General features: G+C 44.2%; 1 protein-coding gene across 4 annotated transcripts in view; it reads left to right on the top strand.

Moving 5' to 3' along the window:
* The window catches only part of STOX1 (storkhead box 1), a 35,279-nt gene that overhangs the window by 1,797 nt on the left and 18,815 nt on the right, over positions 1-14,667 (top strand). For 2 of the 4 annotated variants that reach the window (XM_039481350.1, XM_039481353.1), the window contains exon 1: positions 1,557-1,860. The exons of 1 other annotated variant lie outside the window; for it this stretch is intronic. In XM_039481350.1, coding sequence (XP_039337284.1) covers positions 1,557-1,860 — 304 coding nt within the window. Of the gene's footprint in view, positions 1-1,556; positions 1,861-2,634; positions 2,747-14,667 lie in introns of those variants that run through there. One more of the 4 variants, XM_039481352.1, reaches the window with a different exon arrangement.

The raw sequence follows: 14,667 nt of genomic DNA, 5'->3' as shown, positions 1-14,667 counted from the left end.
TAAGGGCAATAATATATTCTCCATCTTATTCTCTATCCCCTTTTTAATTATTATCATCCTGTTTGCTTTTTTGATTGCCTGTGCACACTGCATGGACATATTCAGAGAACTATCCACGATGACTCCAAGATCTTTTTCCTGACTCGTTGTAGCTAAATTAGCCCCCATCATATTGTATGTCTAGTTGGGGGTTATTTTTTCCAATGTGCATTACTTTACATTTATCTACATTAAATTTCATTTGCCATTTTGTTGCCCAATCACTTAGTTTTGTGAGATCTTTTTGAAGTTTGTCACAGTCTGCTTTGGTCTTAACTATCTTGAGCAGTTTAGTATCATCTGCGAACTTTGCCACCTCACTGTTTACCCCTTTCTCCAGATCATTTATGAATAAGTTGAATACAATTGGTCCTAGACAGGGGCGGCTCCAGGCCCCAGCACGCCAAGCACGTGCTTGGGGTGGTAAGCAACTGGAGGTGCTCTGCCAGCGCCCAACGGCGGCAGGTAGGCTGCCTTCGGCAGCTTGCCTGCGGAGGGTCCGCTGGTCCTGCGGCTTCAGAGGACCTCCCACAGGCGTGCCTGTGGCGGGTCTGCTGGTCCCGTGGGTTCGGAGGACCTCCTGAAGGCAGCCTGCCTGCCGTGCTTGGGGTAGCAAAATGCCTAGAGCCGCCTCTGGTCCTAGAACTGACCCTTGGGGAACACCACTAGTTACCCTTTTCCATTCTGAAAATTTACCATTTATTCCTACCCTTTGTCCCCTGCCTTTTAACCAGTTCTCAATGCATGAAAGGATCTTCCCTCTTATCCCCTGACAACTTAATTTACGTAAGAGCCTTTGGTGAGGGGCCATGTCAAAGGCTTTCTGGAAAGCTCTGCAAGCAAAGCTTTGATTCAGGCTGTGTGTTGCAAGCCTCCCTCCGACTGTTTTTATCAAGGACTGGCTGGTGGGGCTGGAGTTGAGCAGACTCCATAATAAACAAAACTTTCTCTGAGGGGGGGAACATACAACAACGTGCCTGCCCAAGAAAGTAGCCTGCTAGACCTCCCTGCAAGTTTCCCTGGATTGCCAGGACCCGTCTGCAGGGTGAGCTACTAACAAGTGGAACAATTGGGACACTTTTCGGGGGACTGCGAGGAGAGGACACAGCTGCATATGTAAGGCAAGGCCCCAAATATCAGGCTGTCTGGTCACCGCAGTGCTCTGGGAGTGATCTAAAGCTGGGGCTGGCTGGGCAGGTGAAGCCCCGCTCGCCCCTGCAAAGCGTTATTAGCAGAGTGGGAGCCACCTCTTTCCCCACGGGGCCCAGCAGCGCTCGGCTCGGGGAAGGATGTGGGGGGCCTGCGAGGCGCTGACTCCCCGGCGGCAATGGGTCGCGGACACTCCGCACTCAGGGGGGCACAGACCCGCCTCAGACACGGGCCGAGGCCGGGGCTCCCTCATGTGCCTTCCCGGCTATCCCCGCCCCCGCGGCGCTGTTCCCGCCCCCTGCCCGCAGCCCGGCTCCCTCGGGGGCTCAGCGGCAGCCGGACAATGCGTAGCCGGAGCCCGCCCGAGCATGCCGCGGCCGCGCCGCGCGGTGCAGCTGGCGCCCGGCTCGCTGGCCCTGGTGCTGCGCCGGCGGCGGGAGGCTGCCGGGGAGCCGAGCGGCGCGGCGCTGTTCCGGGCCTTTCGCCGGGCCAACGCCAGGTGCCACTGGGACGCCGGGCTGGCGCGCGCCGTGTCCCGCGTCTCGCTGCAGGGCTGGCTGCGGGGCGGCGTGCTGCTCCTGCAGGGCCCCGCCGCCCCTCTGCAGCTGCTGCGGGACGCCTGGCTCCGCAGGGCGCTGCGCCCGCCCCACGGGTTTCTCATCCGGGCAGTGGGTGAGTCTGAGGGGAGCGCTGGGCACCCCCAGTGCGAACTTCTCGGAGGGGAGGCGTGTCCCCAGGCCGGGCTGCTCTGTTAAGAGGTGACCCCAAAGGGGCAGGAAGGGGGCTGGCCCAGCGCATGTTGAGGGGCGAGTGTGGCTGCTCACCAGCAAACCCCGTGAGCGGGCACCTGGAGAGAAAGCAGCTAGGCTGGGAGGAGGGTGCCTCTGCCCTGTGGCTTAGTCCCACTTGGGGGGGGGAAAGGGTATTTCTTCCTGGGGCTGGGGAGCCTTCCCTAGGCTTTCTGCGCACCCTTCTCTGTGGTCAGAGGCTGCTGGCCTGGCAGCGCAGTCTAGTGCTAAATTCGTAATTGTGACACAAATTAAAATGAATCAGTTTTCCTGGGTAGAAGACGTCTGGTATGAGGCATGACTTGCCTGTGTTGCTGGAAAAAAGCAGCCAGGTATCAAAGAGGTCTGAGGGATGCTGGTGTTTTTTTTTATTGAAATGAAGTTGGGACAGAGAGAGAGAGGGGGGGGGGGTACATCACAGGGAGCAGAAAAATGTTCTCAGACTCCTGGAGAATAATTTGCAGTTGTTTAAAATAATTTTCATGCCGGTGACATTGATGGACTGACCCTTTCTGGGCTAGTTATCTGTTTGTAGATTCAGTAAATCTCCCCTTTACTTAAGTAATTTCCAGTGTGGACTCTTGATCCTGTTGATATGCATGTGTGTAGCCCCAACCTGAGAGTCTGTTATTCACCAGCATAGGAGTTTGCAGGATCAGGGGTTTCTACAGATTCTGTGATGCCTGGACAAACCAGTACATATGGGCATTCATTTCTATGAAGAAAGAAAACTGGCTGTTTGTTTGTTTGGTTTTCACTGAGTGGAAAAGGTGTGACTTTGTGTAGTACTTTTAGTTCCATATCTGATACTAATGGATACAACTAGGTTTAACATAAAGGAAACTTTTACAGTACTAAAGTACCAATATTTGCTGTAAGTTTTAAATGAAAATAGTGTCATCCCAATCCTTCACTTGGATCCATGTGGGTAGACTCCTGCACCTGTGGAGAGCCCCATTGAAGTTAACTACTGAAGTGTTAGTTGGTGGGAAAATTATTTAAAGATACCCTGAGCAATCTGTTAGCCAATGTGGTGGGAAGCCGTTAAAAATAAAATGACTTGGAGATCTGAGAGTAGTCATATCTTCATGCTAATGAAATTGACCTGAGAATATTAGTTTAAATAATTTAAAGCTACTCTACTTTTTTTCCCACTGGTGTAGTCCTCTTAGTTTAAATAGGGATTGGGTTTTTGTTTTAATTTTTTTATTTTTTTGCTTGGTGGCTTTATTTGCTTTCACTTCTATTTTGTTGCATGTATTTGCTATATTTTTAAGGAATAACTAAATTACCTGAAAAGTGACATGTTCTCTCTATTTAATGAAGCCAGTGGCTTTTTCAAAAGAGCATGGTAAAATGCTGTGAAGAACATCAACAAGTTTAAATAACAAATTCAGATCCTCTCTCACCCCTGCCTTTCTGCTATGCTCAATTAAACCATTTTATAGTTTGTGATTAGAATTTCTGACTTGTGGGACTTAGTACTAGAGTGGGTATAAATAAGCAAGGAAAGACTATAGTATTAAGCATGAAATCAATGGGAACTTTGCTGTTAATTTCAGTGAAGCCAGGATTTCACCTCATCTGTATAAACTAGGGCAGGGGTGGGCAAACTTTTTGGCCTGAGGGCCACATCTGGGTATGGAAATTGTATGGCGGGCCATGAATGCTCATGAAATTAGGGTGCGGGAGGGCTCCAGCTGTGGGCACGGGCTCTGGGGTGGGGCTGGGGATAAGGAGTTTGGAGGGCAAGAGGGGAATCATGGCTGGGGCAGGAGGTTGGGGAATGAGAGGGGATCAGCGGGGCAGGCTCCAGGTGGTGCTTACCTAAAGCAGCTCCCAGAAACAGCAGCATGTCCCCCCTCTGGCTCCTATGTGGAGGTGTGGCCAGGTGTCTCTGCGGCCGGTCCGCAGGTGCCACCCCTGCAGCTCTCATTCGCTCTGGTTCCCAGCCAATGGGAGCTGCAGGGGCACTGTGCGGAGCCCCCTGGCTGCCCCTACACATAGGAGCTGGAGGGGGAACATGCAGCTGCTTCCAGGAGCTGTGCAGTGGGGCAGGACCCCAACCCGGCTCCCCAGCTGGAGCACCAGAGCAGGGCAAGCCCCAGACCCCGCTTCTTGGCAGGAACTCAAGGGCCAGATTAAAAAGCCTGGAGGGCCGGATGTGGCCTCCGGGCCGTAGTTTGCCCACCCCTGAACAAGGGGAACTACATATACATCAAAGACGATATGTCTTATTGTATGCAGCACTGGTTTGGCTTTAACTAAAACATTGTGGACACTATTAATTACAATTTAAACAAAAATATCCAAGATTTAGGGAAGACTTAAAAGCTATCAAATGGATATGAGACTTTTTATTTTAGTTTGGGTGAAGGAGGATTCTGGAGGAGCTGTTTGTTTGTTTGTTTGGTTTTATGGTGTGTTTTGGGAGAGCGTGATAGTCCAATGAGGGAGGTGAACTCAGCAAATTTAGGGTGAACTTGTTTTCATTATTGGATAATAGTAAACATCTACTTAGATTGTAAACTCTATGGACAAGGACGGTCTGTTATTCTGTATTTGTACAGCATCTTGCACAATGGAATCCTGGTCCATGACTGGAGCTCCCAGCTGTTTAAAAAAAATGGACAGAAACGACTGAATATGCTAATCAGATTGTATTATAGAGAGCAGCATGTAGACCTCAAAACCATTTGATTTATGCAATTAATTGATATCCAATTAATTAAACTAGTGGCCCATGCGATCTAATGAGGCCAGATTGCAATCATGATTATTATGCATAAAAGTATTGTAGCCTGATTATGGGAGTGCTCTTTTTCATTGAAGACCATTCAGAAATATGAACAAATGCAGAATATGGCAGCCCATTTGTTTAGTTGTGGTTCACAAATGGAGCATATTACACTTATGCTCCAGAGACTGCACTGGCTCATGTTTTTTCAGGTTGAATTCAAGGTGTTGGTTTTCATCAATGAAGTCCTTTATGGTTTGCATCCTGTGTATTTCAAAAAGTTCTTTGTGCTTTAACCTGACAATAGAGAGAAACTGGGACGATGGAGATGCTAATCCCTACATTTGTATATCTATAGTCGGAAGGCAGGACATTCTCAGGGGGGTGCCCTCAGTTCTAGAATTTGCTTTGCCCTTGCACCAATAGAACCTAAAGTTTGTTTGACCTACAGAACATGTTACAGGGCCTATCTATTAGGCTTTTCCTCAGTTGGGGGGAAAGGATTTTTTTTTTTAAGGTAGAATGTGGAGTTCTTTAGGTCATTTTTGAGATGGTTAATTAGGATAATTTTTGGCTGTGTGTGTGCTTATAGAGAGCAGTAAATTTGCAAAATGAATATATAAATATCCAAGTATGTGATAAGTGAGATACTTAAGTGTAGTCCTTGCTCTGTGTCAAAATCTATGTGTTTGCTTGTTTAATTTGAGTTATTTGCATTTAACCTAATGTCTGCATTTTATATGTATCCATACAAGAACTGTTATTAATAGAAAAATGAGCTCAACATGCTAATTCCTAGTTTAAAATCATGGTTTTTTTTTTTTTTTTTAAGGACCTAGTAAATTTGTTGAGTTTTTCACTTTGGTAAACTATCCTCGGTCCTGCTTCCCTTATCTGTCCTATTATCTGTTTTAACACACATTGCAGGGGAGGTGGAGAATAATTTTCTCAAGTCTACATTTACCAAGATAATCAGTTTTTGCAGCTTTCTCACAGGGACTTTGTGTGTAAGCAAAGTTGGCTAGAGATCTGTTAACAGATTCCCTGACCAATATAAATAGGACCTTATTCAATTAAACGTAACTTTTTTAGTATTGATAGAAAAAGGTACTTTATATTCTAATAAATTAGGTTCTTATTTTGTTATTGAGGGAAATATTCATCAAGTGGGTTACTCTCTGCAGGTAGACTGAATGGTTTCTGTAAGCTAAACTTTTTTGCTCCTGCTAATATCATCCCTGGCTTTCTATCATTAGCATAAGTATTTAAAGTGACTGTAAAAATTGCATTGTGAGATGGGTGTTTAAAATTTTTCTGATCTCAGATTAAATGTGTTCTTATGAGTAAAATTGTTATATAATCAGCCCTGCAAATTCAGCTGGCTTCTTTTAAATATCAGATGTATTGATGGTAGCCAACAGTCAGGGCCGGCTCCAGCATTTTTGCTGCCCCAAGCGGCGGGGAGGAGCTGCGATTGGCAGCACTTTGGCAGCTCTGCAGCCGCCACCGCTTCATAATTCGGCAGCAGGTCCTTCCCGCCAGGAGGGACTGAGGGACTTGCCCACCGAATTGCCGCCAAAGAGGCCGGACGTGCTGCCCCTCTCCGTTGGCCACCCCAAGCACCTGCTTGCTGCGCTGGTGCCTGGAGCCGGCCCTGCCAACAGTACACAAAGGATCGATGTGGCCAGTATCACATCTGACTGCCTTTGACTTCTATAAACTCAATGGATCAGGTACCCAGTTTGGAGCCAGAAGAATTTTGGCAGTTGATTATAGAACCAGAATAAAATCCAAATCACTGTCCCAGAGCTGTGTTAGTACTGCAGTGCCAACAGTAGTAAAACCTTACTTCAGGGAGAAAAGTAAGGCTTGGCTTGTACTTAAAAAATATGTTGGCATAGCTATGTCTGACATACAATGCAGACAAAAGCCCCGGTATACACTCTTAGAGTATACACTCACTCTGAGAGAAGAGAGATATTTATGGGGAGTTCCAGGACTAAGGGGCAGCATGGGAGAAAGCATGTAGCTGTTTATGGTTTGTGAAGATTATGCATGTAAATTTGATTTGCTATTGACATTGTGGCAGATATAGGTTTTTAAAGGGAAAGGTCGAACTCATCCACATGGACTGTCCTCAGTTAAATTGCACAGGGGAGCAGCATGAAAGAAAGCACAGAGTTGTTTGTGAACAGACGTCAAGGATGGGAACCATTGTCAGCAGAGGGGAGAGGTTGATTCAAGTGACAGTTGATTAGGTAGGAAGGGGCAGAGTTGTCTAGAACAGTGGTTCTCAACCAGGGGTCTGAGGCCCCCTTGGGGACCACAAGCAGGTTTCAGGGGGGCCGCCAAGCAGGGCCAGCATTAGACTTACTGGGGCCCAGGGCAGAAAGCCCTGCCACATGGGGTTGAAGCCCAGGCCCTGAGCCCCGCTACCCAAGGCTGAAGCCGAAGCCTGAGTGATGTAGCTTTGTGGGGGCTCCTGTGGCATGAGGCCCCAGGCAATTGCCCTGTTGCTACCCCCTAATGCTGGCCTTGGATTTTATATGCAGAAAACCATTATTGTGACACAGGAGGGCTGTGGAATTTTTATAGCGTGTTGGGGAGGGCCCTCAGAAAGAAAAAGTTTGAGAACCCCTGGTCTAGAACCTTGAAGGAGGAAACCTGCTTGAGTTTGATGCATAGTGGAAGGGGAGTCAGGGGAGTATTCAGAAAGGGGATTATGTGATCTAAACAAAGGACAAGGAAGATAGCTTTTTGATGATGCAAGACTATTAGTATTAATTTGTATTGCAGTATCACCTAATGGCCTCAGTTCAATCTGGGCTCTATTGTGGAGAATCTGCACTTTTTACTTGGACATTTCTTTGTAAACATGCTGGACTGGAAATGCACAAGCTTAATGGTAAGAGCATATAAAAGTGCTACAGAGGAAAAAGCCATTTGGTCTAATAAATGTATTCTCTCTCGTTAAATCTATTATTAGATGTTAATCTACCTCCCGACTTTCATTCAATTCTCTCTTGCGCCATAAAAATGTCTAGTTTCCTGTAAGTTATATCTAGGGCCCTACCAAATTCACAGCCATGAAAAACACATCATGGACCTTGAAATCTGCTCTCCCCCCATGAAATCTGGTCTTTGGAGTGCTTTTATCTTATACTATACAGATTTCATAGGGGAGACCAGCGTTTCTCAAATTGGGGGGTCCTGACCCAAAAGGGAGTTGCAAGGTTATTTTAGGAGGGTTGCAGTATTGCCACCCTTACTTCTGCGCTGCCTTCAGAGCTGGGCGGCTGGAGAGTGGCAGCTGTTGGCCAGGCATCCAACTCTAAAGGCAGCGCCCGGCCAACAGCAGGGCAGAAGTAAGGGTGGCAATACCATCCCATGCCACTCTTATTTCTGAACTTCTGCCTTCATCTAGAGCATGACGTCTGCTGACTGAGGGCCCTGCTCTGCAGGCAGCACCACAGAAGTAAGGTGGCAATATCATACCATGCCATGCTTCTGTGCTACTGCTGGCATGGCTCTGCCTTCAGAGCTAGGATCCGGGCCAGCAAGCACCTCTCTCCATCTGCCTAGCTCTGAAGGCAGTGCTGTCGCCAGCAACAATGCAGAAACAAGGGTAGCAGTACCCCAGTCTCCCTTACAATAACCTTGCGACACCCCAACCACACACACAGCTTCTTTTTGGGTCACGACTCCAACAATTACGACATCATGACATTTCAGATTTAAATAGCTGAAATCATGAAATTTTTGATTTTTAAAATCCTATGACTGTGAAATTGACCAAAATGGACATGAATTTGGTAGAATATTTGGTAGAAATATTGAATGTTGTTACATAGTTCTTATACATTGACTTGCACAACCATAAAATATCTGATTTTATAATGTGTAATGTTTAAAAATATATTTTATACTTTGGTTGAGGCAGCCTAATTTTTTTAATTCCAACTCTGTATACGGTTTATAGAATAGTAGAGCCAGTTGCAAATTTTTGTGACAAAATGTTTTTTCATCAGAAAATGCCAGTTGATCAAAAATGAAACGGTACATAGGAAAGGATCAGTGATGACTATTTTTCTCATTTCAAAATAAAGTTGGAAAAATTATTGAAATATTGCCACTGGCATTTTTTGATGATACAGGGCGTTGGTTGCAATGTTGTTACTCTGTCATGCTTCCATTGAGAGAGATGAGGAAAATAGTCCCCAAGGGAAGAGTTGAATTAATTATAAGTTCATTTTCGTCACTGAATGGCAACTGTGAATTGTAGAGGTAGGGAAAACATCTTGGTGAAGGACACAGAAGTAAAAGTATACATTCAGTCCCTCTTGAAGAAAAAAAGCTGCAACTATATTGAAAGTATTTTAATAAATGAAGGGGAGAAAATTCAGTGGTTCTTGCCAGCTCATATTTGAAATTGCATAGATTTCTTCAACGAGTGGGCCATCCAGAAATAGGTTGCCAATGCTGCTGTTCTGCTAGAGTGATTATTTTGGTAGCCCGTTGTCCATCTTCTCTGGCTGTTAGAAGTTGCTTCCACACCATCCAAGCTTGTTGTCTCTCCTCTGATCATTCTATCCAAATATAGTTTGTTGAAAGTGTCTTCTAGATGCCAAAAGTCAGCCCCCTCTTGATTGCTAATCTCAGATGGAAGAGGATGATGGAAGGCCTTTGTCAACCCCTCTTGCTTGTTCCTTGCCATCTGCAATGGCAGATCCAGGGAATTACAAGCAGTCCTTCCAATGATAGCAGCAACTTCCTGTCAGAAAGGAAGTAAAGTTGGAAAGCTGCAGACAAAACAGAAGTTTTAAAAAGTGGCTTTTTTAAAGACCAAGATTAGTTTGTCTGTCTTACATTCTTTTTTTTTTAATGCAGAATTTAAAACAATATATTTTGTCAACATAGGATATCACTTTCTAATGAGAATAAGATGGGGTATTTGAAAGTTCCTTCAGAAAGTGATTCAGTAATGTGGAAAACAACGAGAATGAACAGTTGTTATGCTTCTTTTGTACCATCAATTTGATACCAGCAAACTTCTTACCTGGTGAATCAGGTATATGGTGAGAAATTTGAGAGAAAATGTAGCCTTTTTTTAACTAGAGGGTGGAGGTTAGGAGCATTTGAATACACCTCTACCATGATATAACGCGACCCAATATAACATGAATTCGGATATAACGCAGTAAAGCAGAGCTCCTGGAGAGAGGGGCTGCACGCTCCAGTGGATCAAAGCAAGTTTGATATAACGTGATTTCACCTATAACGCGGTGAGATTTTTTGGCTCCTGAGGACAGTGTTGTATCGGGGTAGAGGTGTACTTGAATTAGAGAACCTGCTAACTATACAGCAGTGGACCTGAAATGTTGAAATTCTTCCCAAGCAGCCCATTTAGAACATCTAATAAAAATGCCCTGCACTCTTCATTTAGACCCTGATCCTGCAATCGTGTTCATACAGGTGGACCCTTACTGAAGCCAGTGGGACCCCACATAGGTGCATGGTTCCATCCACTTGCAGAATTGGGGCCTTGATTTGACCTGAGGTCTGGTTGGAAGACCAGCTGAATGTAAGAAGTTCATCCCACCTGAACTATATCCCATAGGATAAATGTAATTATTTAATATGTCTACACAAGGTCACTTTACAGGCACAGGAACACTGGTATACTATACCAGCAAAGCACGCCTAGTGTGGACACAGCTTATACTGGCAAAGCTGTGCTTTGTACTGGTATAGTAAAGCCCTGGCCCTCCTCTCCCCGAGTGAGCCGTGTGGGTCAAAGTACAGCTGTATAGCTGTCTCTACACTAGGGGCTTCTGCTGTCACAGCTGTGTTGGTCTTCATAACCTGACTGACATAGCTATTCTGACAAAAGTCTCTAGTGTAGACCTGGCCTAAACAGAAGTGCTGATATTTGAGAATTGGCTTTGTTATATTGGCTGTACATTGTACAGTTTGTTTGGCAACTCATGCACGATAGTATTGACAAACAATTCTACAAATACTAGCAACCCAGTAACATGGGTGTTTGACTACCTAACATTTCTGTACCGGTTGCTTATATTTGTATTATTGAAATTAAACTTTAATTTGTGTAACTCTGCAAATTTCTACTCAAAGTAAACTTTGATATTTTAATCTTTTAAAACTCATTTACATTTTACACATTTAAATCATTGAGAACAAATGATATATTTTTTCAAAGCATCATAAATAAACTGAGAAACGAGAGCTTCTAAATAACATAAACTATGTGTACAGTAATTAATATCAATATTAGCATCATAATATTACAACATATCATTAAGGAAAACCTAGGTGAAATAATTGCTTTTTTGAGCAGCACAACTAATATTTTAAGACTTTTAGGAAAGTTCATGATTCTTGAGACCTTCCATTTGCTGAGTTGCTCTGTAATGTTACACATGGGAACACACAAACTTAATGAGGATAGCAACTCAGCAGGAGATTGTTTATGTGCTTCTTGGATTCCTTTCTCTTGGATTTCCTTACTGTGCACTTCTTTCATGTCTGTTCCAGACTTTGATCTGCTCTGGTAAACAAGGTTACAGGTTTAAAAATCAAGTTTGATTAGTTTTGTAACCAAGTAAGTTACTGTGTTTTTTCTCTCTGTGTGCTGACTTGAAAAGTTTTGGTAGCCTAAGAAACATGTTGTGCATGTTGTATTTTATACAACTGTATATAGGTAATCAGAATATAAAGAATATTTTCTAAATAATCTCAAATTTTTAAACTGTTACGCCCAAATTTATTAGCTCTAGCGCTATTTCCAGTAGTACCCTGAGTCTGAAACTGTCAACTTGTGTGTTCTATTATTTGATCTCTGTGATTATTATAGTTGTTTCTGTAAATCCTATACTGCTAAATCTCAGGAAGAATGTCTTGCGTTTTTTGAAAGATGACTTATCCTGAAGCAAGATGGCTTTGAAAACTTATCTGTTGTTTGTTACTTACTCATCTGATGTTCCTAATCCAATGACAATGAGAGCCTGGTTTTGATTTCAAAGACTCAGTAGCTCGGAGCACTCACAATTCCATTTAAAGTCAGTGGCAGCTCCAATGCTCAGCACATTTGAAAATCCGGCTCTTCATTTGAAAAAACCAAACCAAACCAATAGAAATGTTACCATATGCAATAGATGGCGCATAGCAAAGATTGTCTGTCAAATAAGTAATTATCCCTGTTCATAAACATTTGTGCTTGATATGTACTATAGTGATTCAATTTAATTTGTCTTGAAATTAAAACAAATCGTTCTACACAAGTGATTGGGTATAGAAAAATTAAAGTGCATGGTCAGTCTCTTCCTTTTGCTGGAAACATCTAGCCCCTAGAAAATGTTTCCTTCGTTTAAAGATTCTTCTGATTTTTAAAAAGAAAATGAAATATTGCTTGAATTTTGTTCTTGGTCTTTTGAGTTCTTTTACATTGCTATTCAGAAGTTCCTGATTCAGACTTTAGCAGTATTAACCTCCAACTCAGAATAAAAGCTACAGTTTGTACTCAAACTTTATTTTGGACAGGTCTGTTTCATTTCCTGGCATGCAAATAAGACGATAGTATTGGGTTGCAGAATACTGATTTTTAAAAAGTACATATTTCTATTATCTTGTGTAAATAAGGAAGCGATGATTGCATTAACTAGTGTTACTTTAAACTTTAACTATCAACAGATTCCTAAATCACAGCATCTCATTTCAACATTTATTTAGCTAGTCTTAACATGTCTGACTTTCGTTACACTGGAGGATGCTGACTTTCATGACCAATATGAACAGATGCATTTCAGTTGTGAAAATTGTGAATGTTTGTTGAAGACCCATGGGAAATCCAATAGCTTTTCCAGATGGCTGTTGTTTTGCATGGCCTCATTAACAACATAGTGTAAATGTAACCATACCCTTTCTTTTTTTAAATTGGTGTAATCCAAGGGAACTTCACAGCTAACATAGGTCAGAGGTGGTAGTCATGGTTGGAGTTGTGCAAAGCAGGGTACTCATAGCTAGAAATACGATTGCCTGCATTGCCTTGATGTGTAAAGATATCTAACAAGATCAACAGGCAATCTTAGACACTTCAGAAGCTAACATTAGGGTTAGTGTACTATATTTCTAACAGATTTGCTTTATGAAGACACAAGAACATAAGAACGGCCATACCGGGTCAGACCAAAGGTCCATCTAGCCCAGTATCTGTCTACCGACAGTGGCCAATGCCAGGTGCCCCAGAGGGAGTGAACCTAACAGGCAAAACCAGTGTTCCTAAAGCAGTGTCAGCTACAAAAACAGGCACGATTTTTTGTTAACCCTGGTTTTTTAAACTGTATTTTATTTTATTGTAGTGGATGTGACACACTGACAGTATCCTGAAGAAAACGTATGGAATTAACTTTACTGAATTAAATTAAGCCTTCTTGAATTAGGATTAATACCTTTGGGGTACATTGTGTTAAAAATGCAATTGTGTATGTGTTGTGGAATTGTATGTTTTTTTTATGGGAAGGAGGAGACTAGCAGAGGGTGATTAGGTAAATTCACCCAGGTTGTAACATCTCCAGAGAAATCACCTTTCTGGAAAGAGAGAGGAGAGAGTTAAAAAATAAAAAAATAAAACAACTCCTCTTGAGCATGTTCAGTGGACCCCTGAAATTTTTAGCAGAACCAAATGAAGCCCTGTTCCCTTTGACATCACAACACACATGTTCTACAATTGGTTTGATCAGGTAGGTTTAGACAGGAACGGGGGGGACCACTATTGGGACAGCTTACGGTTTTGGAGACTGATCAGGGCTGGTGCAACCATTTAGGCGACCTAGGCGGTTGCCTAGGGCGCTGGGATTTGGGGGGGCGCCATTTTCTTTGGCAGCGACCACGGTGGCCGGATCTTCGGTCGCCACCGGCATTTAGGCGGAGGGAGCTGGGGTAGGGGAGCACGGGGAGGGCTGCCTGCAGCAAGTGGGGGGAGGGGCGGCACGCAGGGGAACTCCCTGCCCCAGCTCACCCCTGCTCCACCTCCTCCCCGAGCACGCCGTGGCCGCTTCACTTCTCCTGCCTCCCAGGCTTGCGGCGCCTAAGCTGATTGGCACCGCAAGCCTGGGAGGCAGGAGAAGTGAAGCGGCCATGGTGTGCTTGGGGAGGAGGTGGAGCAGGGGTGAGCTGCTTCACTTCTCCCGCCTCCCAGGCTTGCGGCGCCAATCAGCTTAGGTGCCACAAGCCTGTGAGGCGGGAGAAGTGAAGCAGCCACGGCGTGCTCAGGGTGCTCGTGCGCAGAGCAGGGTGAGCTGGGGCAGAGGGGGTGCCTCCGGGGGCGGGGAAGCTGCCGCAAGGGGGGCGCCTCAGGGCAGAGGGGGAGAGCTGCTGTGTGTGGGGGGCACGCGTGCCTCAGGGCAGGGGCGCGGGGGGGAGGCGCAAGGTGGACGTTTCGCCTAGGGTGTGAAACATACTTGCACCGGCCCTGAGACTGATATACAACAAAATCCTTCTTGAAATGACATTTATATCAGGAACAGAAGAAGATTGGAGGCACAAAACTGCTCTGTAATTTTTTTTCTTTTTGAAGAGATCCTCTTCAAATTTTTATCTTTCATTTATAAAAGAAAAATACACTCTTTCTCTGTTGGGAATGTTAACAGATGTGCTGTTGCCTGATTAACTGAGTGCAACAGAAAATTATCTCCAATTATTAACCAACAGGAGCAGCAAAGTTGGGAAACTGTGCCTCTTTCATACCTCAGTGCATGAAATTCAACATCTGAGATTTGAATTTTTTTTTTTACAAAGGGAAACTAAATGCAAAAATATCCTTTTTTTTAATGCAATGTGATGTTTAAGTTCAACTTTTGCTCACATGTAATCCATTTAATGGATTGTGTCCTTAGTGTGCAAAATTAAATTACAATCAGCGGCCCTGATTAAAGT

This window comes from Mauremys reevesii, linkage group 7 (assembly GCF_016161935.1).
Source record: "Mauremys reevesii isolate NIE-2019 linkage group 7, ASM1616193v1, whole genome shotgun sequence".
Classification (NCBI taxonomy): Eukaryota; Metazoa; Chordata; order Testudines; family Geoemydidae; genus Mauremys; species Mauremys reevesii.
This window is presented reverse-complemented; position numbering and strand designations above follow the sequence as displayed.